The sequence below is a fragment of the Crinia signifera genome, chromosome 1, assembly GCF_055691185.1.
Source record: "Crinia signifera chromosome 1, ASM5569118v1, whole genome shotgun sequence".
Taxonomy (NCBI): domain Eukaryota; kingdom Metazoa; phylum Chordata; class Amphibia; order Anura; family Myobatrachidae; genus Crinia; species Crinia signifera.
The window spans coordinates 252,389,147-252,411,519 of record NC_139217.1 but is presented as its reverse complement, the minus strand read 5'-3'; the positions used below and the strand labels follow the sequence as shown (position 1 = coordinate 252,411,519).

The 22,373-nt window shown below is 42.9% G+C and overlaps 1 protein-coding gene across 1 annotated transcript in view; it reads left to right on the top strand.

Annotated features, from left to right (window-relative positions):
* The first annotated feature begins 4,917 nt into the window (after window positions 1–4,917).
* TRABD2A (TraB domain containing 2A) overlaps window positions 4,918–22,373 on the top strand; it is a 75,986-nt gene continuing 58,530 nt past the window's right edge. The window contains exon 1 of the mRNA XM_083158284.1: window positions 4,918–5,437. Within this exon, the coding sequence (XP_083014410.1) occupies window positions 5,330–5,437 (108 nt within the window). The 5' untranslated portion in view covers window positions 4,918–5,329. The remainder of the gene's footprint in view (window positions 5,438–22,373) is intronic.

Genomic DNA, 22,373 nt, shown 5'->3' with positions numbered 1-22,373 from the left:
AAGAGGTGTTGGTGGCAGAGTGATGAGTGTCAGAGTGATGAGTGGCAGAGGGAGCAGTGGCAGAGGAAGCAGTGGCAGAGGGAGCAGTGGCAGAGGAAGCAGTGGCAGAGGGAGCAGTGGCAGAGGGAGCAGTGGCAGCAGCCAGTCAAGTGTGAGAGGCAGCAGTGTGGCAGGCAGCATGGCCACAGTAAGGCCAGCCTCAGCCCAGACCCTGTCCGTCCATCCCCAGCAGGAGGAGGTGGAGGATCCGCTGGCATCCCCATCCTACAGCCAAGCGCTAGACCATACCCCACACCAGCTGCAGGAGGGCCACATGTCAGAGGTGGAGGAAGATGCTGGTGAGGAGGAGGAAGACACTGGCATGGAGGAGGAGGAGGGCGACATGGCTGGTGGTGAAAATGAGGAGGAGGAGGAGGTGGTAGCTGGTCGCACCAAAAGTGGCCGCATGGTCAGGTTTTCCTATGAAGAAAATGTGGCACTTGTCCGGGCTATCATGCCAGTGTTCGAGCGTCTGCTTGGCAAAAGTAATTACAAGACCACTGCCCAGCGCAAGCGGGCTATATGGAAGGACATCACCCAGGCGGTGAACGCTGTCAGTAATCACAGCAATGTGAAAAAGCGCTTTAATGATATAAAACGCCAGTTAAAGCATAAAATGGCCCTGGAGATGGAGGAGGCCACCAGGACTGGAGGAGGAAGCCCCACCACTGTCAGCTACAATGCTTATGAGGTGAAGCTGAAGCGCATCATCCCCCCTGAGGTCCTGCCTGGCATGCATGTGGCGGATTCCGACAGGCCACAAACGCCACCGCGAGCTGGTAAGTGTGACCCCATGCAAACTTTAACATACATGCCAATGTATTATACCTGTAATGTGCACTTGTATTGTTATGCTTTGTAAAGTGCTGCTGTGGAACTACATAGCCCAGCAAGGTCATGTACAAGAAAATGGCTGCTCCTACTTTGAAATTGCTGATAATGCTGGGCCTTGTAGTTCCACAACTAATCTGATTGATTAACAGTGTACCATTCTTTGCAGCAGACTAACATGTATGTGTACAAAAACCCTGTGGTGTACTGGTGGTTTAGCTGCCATGCCAACATACCACCGATTATCCCATAGTTGTCATGTGTACACTAGTTTACTACTAAGTTTTAAATTAAATATTTGACTTAAAACCAAAAAAAGGTGGTCCAGATATAATGCAGTCCTTTTCCATTGGGTATTGTCCATTATTGTCATTTCAATGCATGTTTTCTGAAAATGCTTATCCATTGCATGGTCCATAATGCCTGGCCATCTTTCCTTGTACAGATTGTCCGTCCCGAAGTGCTGCGGCATCCAAGAGAAGAAGGCCCGTTGCTGCGGAATCTGCGGAAGCAGGTAAATGACTAAACAACACCCCATTACACATACAGTACACACACCCATGTCACATCAACAATATCTCACACTACATTCTGCTCCTGCTGCTACATTGCAACGGAAATGAGTGTAATCTGACCTAGGCATGTGACATATTATTAATGTCAATGTTGCATGCTGTATCGGGGTACATGTGTAATTGCATAACACCCCTAGGTATGGGCGTCAGCCATCTATAGCCCTATGTAAAAAAGTGTAGATGACAGTGTGGCCTATATATGCATCAATACTTACCTCTTCATCTGTATCCACAGGTGCTATACAACTAGGGAGCAACACAACAGATTCTTCAATAGTGGTGCTAGACGAAATGGACATCATTCTTGATCCGGTCGACACCTTTGCGGCAGAGGAAGAAATGCAGACCTCGTCCCAGAGTGATCTTCCCCCAAGTGGGGTGTCTCCCAACCCACCCCCAACCACCCAGCAACCCCATACACCAGCTACAGCTTCCCAAGTAGCTAACTCCTTGGTTAATTTCAAGGACAAACAGCTAGAATTCATGGCCTCCCAAAGCCTCCAAATTGGTAATATACAGGGGTACATGCGTGACACCTTCCTTCAGTTACGCAAAATTGCACGTAGTGTACGGGTAGGTGTAGGCACTCAAGTGCGCATTGCCAACAGTATTGACACCCGTTTTGCAGAACTAACTGCTGCAATAAGGGAGCAGAATAGCCATATTGGGAGCCTGGCCCAAAGTCTCACAGCACTAACCCAAACATGCACAGCGCAGACCAATGCCCTACTAGCTATGCAGGCCCAAATACAGCAGCAGCAGGAAGGCATTGTTGGAGGTGGCACTACCTCAACCCTCAGCAGTGTATCCAGCACCCCAATAAGTGTCTCCCCCACTTCCCCACCCCGTCGTAGTGTGAGGACCCGTGGTGGGCATAGTGCCGGCTCTAGAAGTGGTGTAGGGCTGCCTGATGCTGGCCGAAGGTAGCTGCTACATCAGTGTTTATACTTATTAAAATGCCAAAGATCTTTGTACATGGCCCCACAGTTGGTATTTTGCACATGTAAAAATGCAGAATGCTTTACACCAAAAAAAGTAAAAGTTGCTAACCGCATAACATTGTTTTTGTGTCTTTTTCTCAATATAAATTAATGTGTGAATTCTAACATATTGTAATGGTATATGACTATGGGATTGCAGTAAAGTCGTGTGGTATAACTCCTTGCCTGCCAAAGGTTGTGGATCTACATTTTCCAGCAGGCTCTGACACTCATGGTTTGGACTGTAATGGTTGTAGTGTGTCTGGGCATGCTGGCACATGTAGTTCCACAGCACCAGTGAGCCATGTTTCACTGCAAACTTCATTCATACATGTACCAAGAGTACTTACAAGGTAGATATCAGCAAGGGATAGGTCAGCACCACCATGTGCATCCGTTGTGGACTGGTGTTGGGTTAAATGTGTGTGGAAACAGATGGTATTGGTCAATAATTTGTTAATGAGGACACTTACAACACTGGTACATTTTGGAGTACAGGCCACATGTGCTTACCAGATAAGTTACGCCTGCTGATGTATGTCCGCAACAACTTCTTTATAGCAAGTAACAGTTGAGTCAAATGCTTGGACAAAGTGGCCTGTGATACCACCAAGGCCCATGAGGTCACAGACTGAGTGGAGGCTGAGGACAAATAGAAGAGGGCACACATTAATTAGTGCTGGCCAGACACTACATAGTTGGCACCCACAAAATGGGACAAATCATATCTCACCTGCTCATATAACTCCTACAGGGTAATGGGGTTCAGCGTAACCATCCCCACAACCTGTTGATCCGACAGGTAGTCCAGGTACAGGTGAGCACCATACATACGTGGGGTACCCAGTAGTGGGGGGGCTACCAGCATCTTTTGCCCACCTTCCTCCCTCCTGCGTTGCTCCTCCAAATGGGACACATCACAGATAAGCAACTTTAAAATAGTCATAAAAATCTACATGATTTAAACCCTCACAGGTGTCCTTACTGATGTTGGGGTTAATGTAGGGGGGGTTGTGAGTGATAATGAAGGCACCTGTGTTGAAATTAACCATGTGTGCACTTGACCAAAATGAGTTCTGTGCAAATGCGCCAAACAGAACCAGGTCTGAAATAAGTGCGATAAATAGACACCTAAAAAGTGCGAATTGCAAATGCGCATAGCATTAAATAAGCGGTTTGTATACTTTTGCATTGGAAAACATCTGGATACGCTAAAAGTGCGAATTAATCTCGCACTTTTGGTCCGCATACCTTTACGCACATAATATGCGATTTCAGTCCCTTAGCGCATCACATAAAATTTGCGATTTCTATGAAAAATGCGATATCGCCATTTTGTGGTCTAAATAACGCCAAAAAACGGAAATCGCATTCCCATAGAATGTCACCCAATATATCTAGTTATTTCTAGAAATGAAAGCTGCCCTGAATATTATTGTTCATATGGTCAAGAATCTCACTATTACTTTTTAAAAGTAATCCACAAATACAATATACAAAACGTTGACACAATACAACTGCCAGGCAACTGTTTGATCTCAGTGATGGTGATGAAACTGGTTACTTCATTGTTTTTCAACCTGCTACTTCAATCAAGGAGCTATGAAGTGATCTATTATCTATTATTGGATGATGTACTCAATGACCTATACAGAAGAGCTCGATTAATCCCATCATTAACCATCAATGATTTCCTGAACCATTTTTTTTTTGTTGGTAGGAAGACACTGTTTAATCAATAAGACAAAGCTTTAAACAAATGGATACGGTGTAGCTGAAGTCAAATAAAGTATAATAAAATGAGATGTCGTTTTTTATTTAGTAAAGTAATAAGTCATTGTACATTATATTATATATTCTCTATTTAATTTATCTGATGATGAAGGAGACTATGAGTGCAGTTATGAGTAGATAATTAAGCATATCATTAATTATAAATCATATATAGGGCATTTCTCAAACCATGGAGAGAGATATAGTGGAGAGATATCGGTGACAAAGGTAAATTGTAACAGAAAATTAACATTTGATTGATATTAAAGCTATGTAAGTAAACAGAATACAGTATCTATTACACTATAAAAAAAAGTCTATAAAACACTATACATCTAAAAAAAATCTATAAAACACTAAAATCTATTACACTATAAAAAATGATTTATATTATAAAATAAATAATTGTAAGTTATTAGACTTTATATTGTACTAATGGGTCATGGGATAACTGCGGAATATCTGTAACATGTCCTGCAGCTACACAGAGTGTTCTGATCAGTGTGTGTGATCCTATACCTGTAGCTAAAGGCTAGTTTATAAGAAAGACATGGCTTGTGCACAGTGGCTAATGCTATAGCAGATTTCTGGGCTCCTGCTGTACAGCAACGGACACAAGCCCACATCACATCACAAGCATGGACACACAGACCATAGGGGGAGGAGAAGCGCTACGGAGGAGGGGACATTGTATGGAAGCAAATGCAACAGAGGGGAGGACTAGGAGTCTTTGGCGCCTCCCATAACTTTCTATTTCACGCTGGGTTTGTGAAAGTCTTTCCCCACACTTCTCTAATATCACGCAGGATGGCCGAAAGTGACGTGTGAGCAGATTACTATCATCATTACAGAATAAACAAATCTGTCTAGAGGCTGTAAATAAGCCAGCATGGCTCAGTGGGCAAAGTCTTTCCAGCCGGACTGCACTGTCACATTGGGGACCAAGGACTGTACCTCACATCTACTCTGAAAGCGGGATTGTTTTTATTTCTTTCTTTCTTTTTTTCACCAGTTTTATATATTTTTATATTATATATTTTTTATCCTTTTTTTATATTGAGTGCAGAACATCAGTGATAGAAAGTTCCAACTGGAGTTTATCATTTGTCACTTGATTGAAGCATTGAAGCTATGATGGTAATCATTTGGAATGTATTTCTACAAGCTTTTTTGCTGGCACTGGTCAAAGCAAATCAGAGGAGCTCCAAAGACACTTCAAACTGCAAGCTCAACAAGAAAGTAAGTGAGACCTGTCCTGCAGCAGCAGCAGCAGCAGCAGCACTCATGGGAAGCTGATACCTCGCTCAGTGCACCAGTGTGCTCTCAGGCTGCCTGGATGGCATTGTTACACTCACCTCTCAGAGAATGTGCATAGGATATTGGAGGAAAGCAGATAGCTGAATGCTCATCTCAGTGATGTTTTATTCATATTTATGCTAGAGGATGGATCCCAGTTTCACTTATATGGTGGTGGCTATATGGAAATGTTAACTATTTTGATTGAGAGAGAGAGAGAGAGAGAGCAAGAGAGATGTTATCATATGTATATATATATATATATATCTATATATATATATATCTATATATATATAGATATATATATATATATATCAATGTCTATATCTATAATGCAGAGTATATTTGTTCTTATTGGTATGACATAATGAGGCAACTTTCTGTGCAGCATAGTTCCAGAGTGTTGTAATATTCTCAGTTTGCTTCCCTTCCATGTGTATAACTTACATTCTATAAGAATTCACTCAAAATCCTACTTATTATTATCATGCAGCCTTGTACTGAAACTTTCCCCTGCTAATCTTGTAATGCCTCTGCCGAAAGGTTCTTTAATATGATTTGCACCCGACTAGTATAATTTCAGGTGAGATGTGATTTCTCCATAAATGCAGTATTATAGCTGTATGTATTTAAATTATTCCAAGATTATTACGGTAACATAAACGATACACCAATGAAAACCATAGGCCCCTCATAGCTGTTTTATATTACTTTGGTATTTTTTCAAAGCATCACAGTACACTCCAAATGTGAATCATCCAGATATTTTATTTACTTTCTAAAGGAACTATACAAATCTAGTTTGATCTCATTCAGGGTCACTGTGCCTATGTATTAATAAATGCAGCAATGTTTGTGTAGTGATGGATATTTTCATAAAAATATCCTTGCTATGTAGATTTGGTAAACATCTGGAGGCGCTTGGAGAGGGATCGGAAGACCGGTATCCTGTGATATAGGAGGATATTCTGGTCGCTTCGACTGCGCATGTACATAAACTTTTATGTGCACGTACAGCCGCTTTGTGCAAGTGCTTATTCGCCGCCCTGTTTGCACCAAGCAGTGCGGACGTGTGGTGGCGGCAAGGGCCCAACCCCCAGGGATCACCCAACGTTTCATAGGCGTCCAGTGTGTTAGGTCTGCGAGCGCGGGAGAACTCATTCGATGGTTGGCGACCAACAAATTAGTTTTATGCTAAATGGATGCGTGGAATTCGACATGCGAAGATATTTCTGACACCTGTATGCTACTTACAATACAGGGAAATTCAGTGCTCAAATAGATTGGTCAGTCTATTTGTTGAACAATAAATACACAAAACAATACTGATAGTGTTAAACATTGTAGTGAAAAGCTAAACATTACACAATTATATACGCTGGCTTAAACACACAGCAATTTGTCTCCGCATTGTGTTAATTCATCGGCCATATGATGTGGTTTTGTAACAATTTCATGTAGGTGGGGAAATTGGTGAGAAATGAAGGTCTATTTATGAATCAGCGATATGTCAAATCTTGTCCAAAACCAAAGAAATGACAGATTTCTCCAGTGGTAATCTACTTTGCACCACCATTACCATAATAAGCACACAGGAACATAATACTTGCCTGAGCGATGTAGCCAATCAGCTCATGCAGAGCATTTACAAACAGCCAATCACAAGCAATTCGCTACTGAGAGAGAAAGGCATTATCTTCATCCCATATTTGCCCCTGGCCCCTACCAACAAGAAATAATACATCTTTATAAGGTGTACATGTGTTTGTGTCTACACGTGTTTGAAAATGTTGAGGGCATGCCCATACACTACTGAACTCAGCCAATTTACCATTGACAGACATACGTAATAATAACTCATATGTGTGTGACACTGATCTTAACATGCACATTAGGCCCTGGTTCTTTGTCACCTATCAACTCACTGGCGGAGATGTATCAAATTTTGAAGAGAAATAAACTGAAGAAATATAAAGTACCAAACAATCAGCTACTAACTGTCCTCTTTTAACCACAGCCTATAAAAAGATTGTCTGGCACTTTATCTCTCTCTAAGATTTGATACCTCTCCCCCACTATATTTATTACAACACCTGCTTTATCCCCTTATGTAAATTACTTCAATTTATCCTAGCACTTTATAAGGAAGAAGTAATTACAATAATTATAACCAATGGCAGTCAATCATACATTAGTTTGTCATTTATCTAGGCTAGTTCTTGATTTGGTACTATAGATTACAGCACAATTAAAGTGGCTCACTCAGTCCAAGAACTTCCTGCAGGAAGCTGGAGGCACTGTACTTTGTGCAAGAATGTCCAAGTTTTTAAAGAGGCAATCATTTACAAGGAAGAAAAAACTGGTTTTGTCTTGTAAATGATTGCTGCTTTAACAATACGAGCATTCTCGCACAAACTCCTGCGCCCATGGTTTCTGGTAGGTTTTTACATTTAGCCCCAAGTATTTTGGCAACTGGTGATATGTTTTGCAGGCTAGGGGCCAGATGCACTAAGCTTTGTTATACAGTTATAAAGTGGAGAGTGATAAACTACCAGCCAATCAGCTCCTAACTGTCATGCTACTGGCTGTGTTTGAAAAATTACAGATATGAGCTAATTGGCTGGTTGTTTTTCACTCTCCATTTATTACTTTTGAAGCTTAGTGCATCTGGCCCTAGATCTGTGTTTAACAAATAGTTATGCAATCCAATAGAATGCACATGAGGTAGTTTCTGCTGGGTCTATGGAGGATGTACTGGTAGATGGCACAGTATGTGTTTCTGCTAGTTGATATTCTGGTAGCCAGAGGGTTGTGTTTATTCTTCTTATTGTTGTCTTTCTTCAGGAATGTCTATTTGTTGCACTTTTATGTTATACTTCATGAAAGTATAAGTTGGGTGTTATGCTTTCAGCCCACAAATGCCATCAGCTATTTTGTGGTGTCACAGTCACCAATCATTTAAATATTAAAGCAAAAATTAAGTTACAAATGAGATGTCTGTTGATTTTTTAAGTAACACAAAAACAAGAAAAAAATGCAGTATTGTCAAAGCAACAAGGAAACATCTTTGAAATCAGTTATTTGTTTGCATTTGTTGCTATGAATAATGCCATCGTTATTAAAGGTAAAACCTTGTTGGACTGTAATGATTCTGTTCATATTACTAGTATCCTCTAAATCACTAGTGAGATTTGGTCCGATTTCACCCGATTCCGGTGGATCGGGCCGATAAATTGGACCAAATCAGTCCAACCTGATGCAGGGTCCCGTGCGCATGGCATTGGAGTTGGGAGGTCGGACGGGCTGCACATAAAATAAATCCTATGTGCAGCCCGGAGCCGGGACGCTGATGCCGGCAGGGGGGATGAAGAGTGGCAGGTGGGGGACTCCGAGTCCCAGAGGTGGTGAGTGAACGCGGGAGAGGGGAGCAGGATGGTGGTGTTCTCGGAGAGCTATGCAGGGTAGCCGGGAGACAAGGTTCTAAACCCCCCCAAAAAAACAGAGGTCGCTGATTGACTGAGATTAGCCATTTAGCGGCCTCCCATTCATTTGTATGCGTATTTTTTTCTGCAGCTCATCTCCCAGCTTCCCTGCCTGGCTCTCCGAGAACACGCAGTCCGGCTCCCCTCCACCCACATTCACTCATCGCCTCTGTGAGTCCCCCGCTTGCCACTCTTATCCCCCCTGCCGGCTCCCAGCATCCCCCCACCCGGCTCTGGGTTACACATAAGATTTATCTGATGCGCCCCCATTCCGACCTCCCGACTCCAATCCAGTGAGCACGTGGTTGGACTGGATGTCAAAACATGATATTTGGTCCGATTTATTGGCCCGATCCACCGGATTTGGGTGAAATCGGACCAAATCTCACTAGTGTATGGTGGCCTTTAGATAGAGGATACTAGTAATATGAACATAAGTCCCAGCGTCCCCCCGCCCGGCTCCCCTCCACCGTCCGGCTCCCTTCCACCATCCGTCTCCCCTAGAGTTGCATGTGACAAATCTCATGCGATTTATCACCTGCAAAACTTGGCACATCAAGTGCCACTTTGTATCAGAGCCCGCCCGGGGAGCTGCTGGGGAATTAAGGACCTAATTGTCCGATGGACAAGTCGGCTTAAAGTATGGAGACTTTGGATTGAAGTTTTTATTGTATTCTGCCATAACACACAGAATTTTGCAGAATTGATAGTCTCGCAGCAGTGTATGGCCAGCCAATCACCCGCAAGCCGACCGGGACCTTCCTGGGCAGCAGGGTCCATCACATGCGGTCCTTAAACTTGTGATGGATTGCATATCACCCCTGTTCCTCACTGTCGGGAGGGAGGTCGGAGGTTGGACTGGTCCAACCTCAGACTCAGATCTGATGTGAATTGGACCGCACATCAGACCTGAGGGGACATCACACTCACCCAATTTGGCCTGATTTCTCTGCCTGTTTCTTTGGGAATGGGTGAAATCTGACCAAATGGAGGTAGTGTATGGGTCCTTAAGAACAATGCTAGGATAACTACATTGATTTTATTTTGCTGTGTGCTGTGGTCTGAGTAATATTAGATACATTCAACATCAAATACTGTGGGGACTGATCTATGATAATGCGGGGCAGTAGCAGACACCCAGCCCTGTGACCCTGTGAACTGTCACCGCAGCTCCGGCATAACACTGCTGCTTCCCCGGGCACCACTGTGCCTCATCTACTGGCCAGTGCTCCCATGTGCTGCTCCACCCCGGTTCCCGCACACCCCAGTTCCTGGGCAGAGGGGTTATAGTCCCAGCAGCGGCACTGCTGCCTCCTACTGGAAGTGGGACAGACTGTGTGCTGTGCACTGGGCTGCCCACCCTGCAGCAGCAATGAAAGCGCACAGTCTCTCTTTTCAAGGACTGCTCTCCTGTTCCCTCACAGGAGATAGAGAGCAGTGTGGGACAGCCTTTTACACACCACTGGGGGACTCAGGTGAGATGGAGTGCGGGGTCACTCTGACTGGCTGACGGCCGGCCAGGGGGGGCGATTGCCCCCTTCACCCCTCTCTGTATCCGTGCCTGCCTACACACAGGGAGGTGAGTATTCTGAGTGATGCTAGGTCAGAATGCTCAGCACACAGAGCTGCAGAGTTATGTGACGCTGAGCGATTAATCTAGACAAGAGAACACTGGCCCTGACACTGACTATTATAGATTTAACCAGCATGCTGGATATTAATCGCTGGGGCAATAGCAATGCAAGGGACCATGTATGTCTATTCGCTATGCCTAAAGTAATCTAGTGATATCGCTTAGAAAATGCCCGGGAATCGCTGCGTGTGTAGGCCCCATAGCTCTCTCTGAGCACGTTACATCTGCCTTAACTACATTGCAGCGTCCAGTTGCTTGCTTTATTGCTTTGCTTGCAAACCTTAATCATGCCCTAAATACCATAGGCCAGTTGTTCCTAAACATAGTCCTCAAGGCTGTTGGAACAATCTGGGTTTTAAAGATATCCATGACAGCACAGATGACATTCCCAGGTGGAACTGTTTCACTTGGGAAGTTCACTTTCTGGCCCTTATTCAGATCTGATCGCAGTACAAATTTGTTTGGAAAACTGGCAAAACCATGTTCACTGCGGGTGGGGCAGATGTAACATGTGCAGAGAGAGTTAAATTCGCATGGGGTGTGTTGAAACTGAAATCTTAATTGCAGTGTAAAAATAATGCAGCCAGTATTTACCCTGCACAGAAACAAAATAACTCACACAAATCTAACTCTCTCTGCACATGTTACATCTGCAGTGCACATGGTTTTGCCCATTTTCCAAACAAATTTGTACTGCGATCAGATCTGAATAAGGGCCAATGTGTGGATATACTTAAAACTTTGACCGTAGGGTGCATTGAAGACTGCATCTGTGGACCTCTGCCATAGGCCCTTTAACAGATGTCTGCAAGAATCCTATAAGCACAGGAGAGTATATAACAGTTAATAAATGGGTGTTATGTATATTCTACTTGTAGGCACTAACTCAAACAAGCAATTGGTAAGAACCAGAAATAAATTGGTATTATGGTATTTGTACACTGTGAGTAGAAGTGCTTAAGAATGCTGTTAATGAGATCCCGTGGGCTAGGATAAAGCTATGTGGAGTGTGTGGGGCTTTTTGTTTGCTTTGTGACTTGCTCTTTACTAGGAATTGTTTACTTTACGCCAGCTCTCATCCTTCTGCCAAGCACTTAATTCACTGCAACCTGACCCTTCTTTGCTGCAGCCAATGATCAGAGGAGGACACAGCCTTCAGACCCAACTATCACTGCTTCATTAGCTCCTTTTATTCTATCTCCTGTTCCCATTATCACTATTTCCATTTGCATTTTAACTAACTGCGATTCACACTGTTTGCTCTACCTTTCTTATACAAATCACACAATTAAGGTTAGAGAGCCTTCTTTAACATGCAGCACTTTTCACGTAGCGTCATTATAGTTTTAATGGTAATCTGTACCATACATGGTTAGGGTGATGTATGCAAATACTGAATACCTCCACTATAGCTACTTTTGTTACCTTTCCTCGCGTTCTTTTTGCCTATGCTAAAATCTCGCCTGTCTCTGCATTATATGTAATGTTTCATATTTCCATTTATGGACACACTTGGTACTTACCTCATCTACAGGTATGGTAGTCTGTGGATTGGGTTCTATCTATTACTGTTTCACAACCTAAAGGTCCATACACACTGGGCCATTTTGCCCAGCATGTATGCAGACCGATGATGGGGAAAATTGCTGGGCAGAAAATTGCTCAGTGTTTACACATTGAGCGACTTTCCCCAGTTTTAGTGATTTTCCCGGGGGTGGTCAGCGTTCTATAGCAGGACACAGCAGATAAGCACTCACTGCTCATCGCTGGCCCGTACACACTGGGCTGCTTTTGAGTTTAAAAAGTACCTCAAACAACAAAACTGTGCTGCTTTCAGCTCAAAGTCGCCCAATGTGCCTTAACTCCTTTGCTCTCCCTGTTATATACAGTATGGTGTCCCCTCACTGCTTAGTGATGTGCATCACAATCATAGGCGTGCGCACATTTGAATGTTAGGGGTGCACAGGCATCCCCTAATGCTGTGCCCACCCTTATTAACACCGCCCTTCCGCTAGCAATACCTTTTACCAAAGACATTTGCATTTTAGAACTATAATACATAAAAAAAAAAGCGGCCATCATTAAGGTTTTACTGATATCCAGGCTTCAGCACAGATGGTTTAATCAGAATCCATCAGATACTAATTAGGTCACCTGTGCTCAAGCCTGGATATCTAGAAAACCTGCACTGTTGGTGTGCCTTGAGGACCGTTGTTGCCTGCAATAGATGATGGTAGACAAGACTTATTGGCAGTGTTAGACACCCAATGGGGGTTGTTAGACATGCCCAATAGGTGGTGCTCTGCACACCCCTTTGACATTGTGTCGAGCACCACCACATTTGGTAAAATGTGCTGTGCACGCATATGATCACAATGACAGTACATAGAAACTACTGTATAATAATGAACCAATTTAAAATTAGGGATAATTTATTAAATAATGGGCAGTAATCCCTGTTAAAGGAACTAAAGATGCTGGTGTTCTGTCCATTATATGTTGTATAATGTAAGAGAGTATTCATCTTAATAAATCTGAATTGGTTGAAGTTGTCTTCCTTATGGTGAATACAACACATAGGGCGGTATTCAATGAGGCTGATTCGCCAGGTTTTTATGGCGATTTTGTGCTGTAAGGCGAATTTCTGACTAAAACGGTGAATCACCCTATTCAATGACCAGATGGCGAATACATTTCGCCATGATTCACCTCATCCCTGTAGATATTCTGCCTCAATAGGGGTGGGGCCTTATGACCACCTGCATCTCCTCTCCAAGCTTCTCCCAGGGAGGACATAAAGAATATTCACACACATGGCGATTTTGCCTATCCTATTTTTATCCTATTTTTACCCTATTTTGACTACACGATTTTGGCTAACTGCACTTGCGATTTTGACTATTTTGCTATTTGGATCTAGGCCATATATGTTCTACAAACGAGATAGTAAAAAAAAAAAGGATGGTACAGTATACACTTAACCGTTACTTGTGTTTCAGAGATGGTAATTCAATGTGAAGAAGACACTTCACTTATTCCATAGATGTACCCAAAAGATAAAATAAAGGGTTTGCATATATATATAGTGAAGCAAGTTTTAATAACAATGGCAATATAAAATCACATTTATATTGTCAATGTTATTAAAACACAGTGAATTACCATCTCTGAAACACAAGCACTGGTTAAGTGTATACCATCCTGTTTTGTTTATATGTCTACTTGGGAAGGGAAAAGGACCTTTACAGGTCATCACTGACTGATCTAATGCTGCCCATACACTTATGCGATCAGATGCGATGGGACATCGCAATGCGATGTCCCATCGCATCTGATCGCATCAAGTGGTGCCCAGTGCAGCACCCGATGTCGCATGCCATCCTGCGATGGACATCGGGTGCTGAAAGAGGGGTGGTGTGGTGCTGTGTAGGCGGGGCTAGGGACATAGCAGTGGAGCTTTCAGGCGGCGGGACTTGTCAGCAGCAGCAGTTGACTTTGAAACACTGGATGGCCCTCTGATTGGCTGAGAGAGCTCTCTCAGCGGCCTCAGCCAATCAGAAGGCCGTCCAGTGTTTCAAATTTATCTGCTGCCGCTGCTGAGTCACACTGCCTGATAGCTCCACCACACCAGTCCCCGCTACACAGCCGCCATGCCTCCCCTGCTGCTGCTGAGTCCCTCCGGTCCCCAGCATTAAGGTACCGGCTCCCCGCCAGCGCTCCGGTCCCTATCCCGGCCCCGCTCCCCGAACCCGCTGCTGATTGCATTCGAGTAATTGAATGTGGTTAAAAACCACATGCGATTGCTCATGAAATTCAATAAATATTATGTGCAACTCATAATATCTATCCATGCCTGTTCATCGCGTCAAATGTCAGCTTAAAAATCCATGCAATCATTCGATTTATCGGCCAGATGTTGCTGAAATCGAATGATTGCATGTTATATCTCACATATGTATGGGCAGCATCAGTCTCCACTCTCTACCACTGCAACATAGTTTTCCTTGCCATACCGATGCTGCGGGGCCAGTATCGCAAGCCTCCTAAACACTGTACAATTTTGGCTAACTTACTATCTTATTTCTATCATATTTTGACTATATAGTCAAAATTGTAGCCAAAATTGCACCATGTAAAATAATAATAATTTATAATAAAATATTATTAGTGTAAAAATCATTTGATAAAAATGAGAGTTATTGCAAGAAAATGGTTAAACCACAGAGAATGAAATAGGAGTACATGTACACATGTCAGCTTATTATAGTTTGAAGTCGGGGAAGTTTAACCAAACCCATGAGATCAGATTTTCGGTTGTATGCGGCATACCAGTCACATATTATTTACACCTGGTGTGTGAGTAAACAGTCTATATTGAAACCAGATGTAAATACATATTAGTCAATAATATGGAACATGAATAGGGTTTCATTCTTAAGATTTTGATATCATAATATTGACATCTCGGGCCTCATTCAGAGGTACATGTTAATGTTGTTGTCGATATATGATGCAGGCCCCCAACGTTTTAGGTCTGCACAGCTGCAATGGCATCTCTTTCCGTGGGTGCGAGTGTGCCTATGTGCTAATGCTGCAGCTAATGGTATTTATACTGGGGCACCCACATGTGCACATCTCAGAGAAATCTGTGTATGCCTGTAGTCATGGGTCTTCATCAACAGGGGCAGTACGGATGGTGTTTGATTGCCACCATGACCTTAACTGTGCGGAGTTTGTATATTCTCCACATATTTGCGTGGGTTTTCCTCTGGGTACTCCGGTTTCCCCCCACATTCCAAAAAAATATAGTGGTAGGTTATTTGGTTCCTAACAAAATTAACCCTAGAATGAATGTGTGTGTGTGTGTGTTTATATGTGGTAGGGAATATAGATTGTAAGCTGCACTGGGGCAGGGTCTGATGTAAATGTTCGGTACTTGTGGATAATCACGGCTCCCACGATGTGCATCGTATAGGAAAAAAATCGCATCGCATGCGATTTTTTACAGAAAAGCATCCAAATGCATTGAAATTACTATCAAACATGTTCAATGGCCCCCAAATGTCATTTTTAAGGCTGTACCACCCCCACTATCAACGCGAACCCGAAGCGTGGCGAGCGCAGCGGTACGCGTCCTACGACCTTTTCATACCCCCACTATCCACGTCGGCGTGGAGTTGAGAATAGAAAGTGTGGCGAGCGCAGCGAGCCACCGAGCACGAAGCGTGGCGAGCGCAGCGAGCCCCGCGAGGGGACACGGATACCTTCACAGGTATCCGCGTCCCCTCGCGGGCTTCACAGGTGTCCGCGTCCCCTCGCGGGGCTCGCTGCGCTCGCCACTTTCTATTCTCAACTCCACACCGACGTGGATAGTGGGGGTATGAAAAGGCCGTAGGACGCGTACCGCCGCCCCTCGCGGGCTCGCTGCGCTAGCCACGCTTCGGGTTTCCGTTGATAGTGGGGGTGGTACAGCCTCAAAAATGACATTTGGGGGCCATTGAACATGTTTGATACTAATTTCAATGCATTTGGGTGCTTTTCTGTTAAAAAAACACATGCGATCGCATGCGATTTTGGAAAAAAAATGGCTAAAAACTGTAAAAATCGTATCCAATCGCATGCCATCGCATGCCACTATATATGGCATGCGATGGCATGCGATGGCATGCGATGGGAGCCGTGATAATCCACAAGTACCAAATGTTCAAATATTCTCTGTAAAGCTCCACGGAATATGTGTGCGATATATAAGAAACTGTTAATAAAAAAATAATAAATAAAAAAATCCCTTTTCTTCTAAGCACATATCTCATTGCCCTCATACATTTTACTATGGATGAACAACATGTTATCGTATATTGGGTGTGGTATATTAGATCAACAATCTCTAGCACGACCCCAAAAAAGTCAACAGGCATAAAGTTAACATACACAAAAGGTTGGCACTTAAAAAAGTGAACATGGGTTCTGGACCCCCAAATGAGTGTACCATGTCCCCTCAAATGGCTTGCTTCATTTGTTATGCTTTAGCATTCCCAATCAGAGTCCGTGTGGATATCAGAGCAGGTATAGGTTGTTACGGAGCCCACACACGCACCGATCCCGGCGGTGCGATGCTGTACGATGGGGTGCGCGCTCCCGCGGCACCTCATTGTACAGTACAAAAAGTATGTGCTGCACATACTTTTTGTACTAGCTTTTTCTAGCATAGCATCGCATCGCATGCACATCGTATGCACAAGGCATACGATGCGATGCTATGTGTGCTAATTAAGCGCACAACGCACGCCGGGATCGGTGCGTGTGTGGGCTCCATTAGGTTGATAGTGTCTAGGTCGACAGTCAAAAGGTCAACATCTATTAGTTGATGGTCAAATGTCGAAATGTGAAAAAGGCCATCATGCATTAGGTCAACATCTTCAAAATGACGACACAAGCAAAATGTCAACATGAAAAAAAGGTTGATGTTGACTTGCTTTATTTTAATGTGATTGCCTATGTCAATGGATGGATAACGTATAAGTGTACTGTGTCCCCTCGCATGTCTCGCTGTGCCATGCTTCGGGCACGGTCCCTTGCTGCAATCGGCACACTATTATATTCCCCCTCCACATGAGCAAGATCTTTTTTGGGGGGAGAGGGGATTTGAAAAGTCACCTCAACCTTTATAAAGTCGACCTTTAGATTGTGTCAACCCTTTGACTATGTCAACCTAATACATGTTGACCTTTTACATACCGATCTTTTGACTGTTGACCAATAGTGGTCAATCTTTTGAAAATTTAAAAATACTAATAACCTCATGTTGACCTTTCCATGGGCCTATCATCTCCATGTCGACCTTATGCTTCTGTCTGCCTTTTGTCAATGTCGACCATATAGTGTTGATCTATTGTCTGTGAATCTTGGTAGTAATCTGGTACTATTGAAGTCCCAATGAAAATATTAGGCACAGTTTGTTATTGTACAAGAAAACAGAAATGATAGATAGTATGTGGCGCAATGCAGCCTTAGGTTACCAATCCCCAAAGATACACCTTTACTTCAATACATAGAATTGTGGAAAAATTGGGATATATAAACCAGTGGCGCAATAAGTAATACTTATAATTTTTATATGTCCAAACTCTTCCTGATGAGATGATGCTGGTTCTCAGGTAGGTTAGATACTTTTCTCCAAGTGAAGGTGTTCAGCGTGGAAAAATAAAAATAAAAACCAGAAATTAGATTGGTGTGTCTGTGTCTATTTATTATAAACGCTCTAGGCGTAGTGTTCAATGGTGTGTATAGAGGACGTTTAAATGCCCCTTAGGCGTACCAGAACTCACGTGGGTTCAAGGTGGTACTCCTCTTGTAAAGGTTTCTTTACTAGGATGATCAAAAGGGGGAAATAGGACTCCTCGAGGTGAATACGTGAACTGATCCCGATGTCTTCACAGTTACTCGGGGAAAAGAAAAAGTGTCTGAGATCTATGATCTCCTGATATGTGCCCACAGTAAGCGATGTAAAAGCTGTATAGGTGTAAAGGCTAAAACAGCATACCTCACTTACTTCAAAAAGACAGAGGGATACACATGTAAAGGTATCTTTTTAAGCTTGAGGGAAAGCGTACCCCTACTCACGATGTTTCCAGGAGTCTTCAAGCCTACAAAGGTTTCTTTCCTTGTCTGGTATCCCACTGATTAGATAACACCGGTAAGTGCAAGAGTCTTGATGTTCCCGTGGTTGCTCGGAAAAAAGAACAGTGTGTGAGATCTATAGTCTCATCATATGTGCAATAAGTCATAAAGTGAGGGCTGTATAAGTACAAGGAGCTTAGACAGCGTACCTCACTTACTGAATAAAAAGAAGTGATACATATGTAAAGGTATCTTTTAAGATGTTTTTTGAAGGAGGGCGTACCCCTACTCACGGAGCTTCAGGAGATATTCAAACCCATAAAGGTTTCTTTTGTATGGGCTGTTATACTGGTCTGATGTCCCCAGAACAATATGGATCTCGTATGCAAATATTCAATAATGATGATCCCGGGTGCATAGGACATAAAGAGATATGCACCAGCATAAGGGACGTTTGTTTACAAAGCAATGTGCGTGTTTAGGGTTATCAGAATTTTACTGACATACCTTACTCACCCCTTTTAGTGGGGGGCAAAAAGCCCATAAAGGTATCTTTTATCCGATATATCAGGAAATCAGTTCAGGGTAAAAAACTCCAAATTTAATTTGATAAAAATGTACACTAGTCTCATGGGCAAGACATGAGATCAAGAACAAGGTATAAAATCCAAAAAAAAATTCCAAAAAATTACAACATCCAAAAAAATTAAAAAGACAAAAAACTGTTAAAAAGTACAAGTATACGTACATCCGGAGGTATGGCTGCTCACTTATCTCTGGTAAAATCAATTTTTTACTTATCTCTGGTAAAATATGTCGTGGGCGTTTCTACGGACGATGGCCGCACGCGGCAAAACACCGTGGCGTACGGACCGCTCCGTAAGAATGCGGGAATATCCGCACCGATCAGAATAAGGGCCTTTATGACTTATTGCACATATGATGAGACTATAGATCTCACACACTGTTCTTTTTTCCGAGCAACCACGGGAACATCAAGACTCTTGCACTTACCGGTGTTATCTAATCAGTGGGATACCAGACAAGGAAAGAAACCTTTGTAGGCTTGAAGACTCCTGGAAACATCGTGAGTAGGGGTACGCTTTCCCTCAAGCTTAAAAAGATACCTTTACATGTGTATCCCTCTGTCTTTTTGAAGTAAGTGAGGTATGCTGTTTTAGCCTTTACACCTATACAGCTTTTACATCGCTTACTGTGGGCACATATCAGGAGATCATAGATCTCAGACACTTTTTCTTTTCCCCGAGTAACTGTGAAGACATCGGGATCAGTTCACGTATTCACCTCGAGGAGTCCTATTTCCCCCTTTTGATCATCCTAGTAAAGAAACCTTTACAAGAGGAGTACCACCTTGAACCCACGTGAGTTCTGGTACGCCTAAGGGGCATTTAAACGTCCTCTATACACACCATTGAACACTACGCCTAGAGCGTTTATAATAAATAGACACAGACACACCAATCTAATTTCTGGTTTTTATTTTTATTTTTCCACGCTGAACACCTTCACTTGGAGAAAAGTATCCAACCTACCTGAGAACCAGCATCATCTCATCAGGAAGAGTTTGGACATATAAAAATTATAAGTATTACTTATTGCGCCACTGGTTTATATATCCCAATTTTTCCACAGTTTGTTATTGAGCTTTGCAGTTTATTTTTTTTAGGGAAAATTACTTATTTTTATTTTATTTATTGTTTTGTTATTATAATTCTCTCCTAGTGGATGGTAGATTAACAATGTGTGGTAAATTGTTATAGTACTACAGTATGTATATGTCACTGTGAACTAGAGATAGAAATGAAGTACAATTTACTTCTACTGTCAGCAGATTTTGTGAATAGGAGTGTTCCAGGTATCAGTAAGGATAGCAGTTTCAGGTCTATTCTTACCACCGTGGGTTGCTTGCACAATTTTGCCCAAAGCCATTTGCACGCAGCTTAGGGGGTGTGACTGTGCAGAGCAATAGGAAGTTATTGATTCTTTAAGTCTCCTCTTCCACCACAGCCTGTTCTAATGGGCTAAGCTCTTAATAATAAGAAATATAACATAGCTTAATTTGCACTTGGCAGTACAGCAACCTGGTTGATGGTAAATAACTGAATATTGTTCATTCCTCTTAAACCACCTTCTTATTTGATCAAGTACAGGGGTTAAAGTGGGGGGGCCATACAGCAGTGTATATCCATCCAATCCCCATTGAGCTACCTGGGACCTTCCCCATCATCACATGCTGTCCTTCTGCATGTGACATATCGCATGTGACGTATCGCATGCAATCCCACTCCCCGCTGCTGGGAGTGGGAGCCAAGTCAGAGGTTGGACCTGCAGCAGGTCCAACCTCCGACTCCGATCCAATTCGCACAGGACCTTTCATCGCATCAGTTGTTAAACACATCCGATTTGGCCACTTTTTTATTTGACTCCTCTTCCAGAATTGGGTAAAAAGTGTCCATCTTGGATTAGTGTATGGGGGCCATAAGCCGTGAGTGAGATAACATGGATGGAGATAAAGTACCAAACAACCAGCTTTTTACTGCACCGTGTCGTGTGAATGACATGCTGATAGATCCTTCCCCCAAGACTCCCCCCACGCTTGATACAGCTAGCAGGTGTGACTGCAGGACAGTGGCTGAAAACCATGACTGCCCTGCTGGCTGTTAGGAGACATACGACTCTGGACTTCCCAGTGACAGCTCAGGAACACCCAATACTTTTCTAGTATATTTTCGATACCGTGCGTATGAATCGAAACTGCACCTCTGTTCATAAGCACTGAGTGACTTTTAAGTGACATATTCACAGTTGAAAAATTTCTGCACAAATATTGCCATTAAGTTCAAATCATACTTAGCTCTATAATGAGGACTCATTTTGTGATGTCGGTCTTAAACTTCAGTGTAAAAAATAACAAAATTCCATATTCCAGCACTAAAGTTTGGTACATACTAGGTGCCCAGCCGATATATATCAGCCCAACAAGCTGGTATTGAGTATACATTAGAATGATGTATGAAGGACAGATCGACATATCTTTCCTTCCTTCATTTACATAGAATTAATTTGCTACTGTTATTGCCTGGTTAGCCATGCAGATTGGGAACTAAAAGTGGCCTCAAGTGGGCGGCACCGTATCAAATGTAGGTGGACTGGACACCAAATAGGTGGGAAAAATACATCACTACACCTTTGTGGAAGCTGTTGGTTTCAATATAATTTGCATGGTGGCCCTCTGACATTTAAGCTGCTGTGACAAACCACAAACCTCCAAGTTTCACTTAACACTTCCTCACACACGGAGTATGAACACAAACCTTAAAATTTCCATCAAGCAAACAAACAACTCATTAGCACAATTCCTTAACTATCACAAATATTGCCACCCCTTCCCCAATGGGCTCCCACCTTAGATGAGTATTAGGAGCCTCGGGTCCTCTGCTCTGTGTCATGCAAAGATTGTTCATGTGGAAGACAGAAGAGGGATTGGACCACTACTCTGGACAGGGCCACAGCTTAAAACATAAAGTCATTGGCTTACAGGCGGCTTTGCAGATACGTCGGCCTATCGGGTATCTTTCATGGGTGTTCTATGGAATTTATATTTGTACTAACATATGCGATTAGTATCGCAAATGAAGCAGCGGGTGGGGGGGTGAGCGGGTCTCCGCGGATCTCCCCCTCATGCTGTGCCCGGCAGTCTCCTTCTCAGACGGCTCCGCCTTTTACCGCATTTTCAGTTTAATACATCCCGCCCATTGGGAATACACACTGAGCAATATGTGTGGATATGTTGTTCCAGTTCCATATATATATATATAGTGACAATAACGTGACACACTTTTAGCAATGAATACAAACACAGCTATGTGTCTGTAATTATGAACACGTGTCAGTATTAAACATTTACAGCATCCCCCAAAATATCATATTACTACAAATTTTATCAGTCTCCTTTTCTTTCAGTTTTCACACAACAGTAAAAAAAAAAAACAATCTCCTTAAATATGAGTGGACTTGTGGTTGGCATTAACAAAATAACCATGAGAAAATGGGGAAAAAAAATGTCAGCATGCATCCACCTAATACTAATGCCTCAGGCCAAGCTGTGTCTCCATGAGTTCAG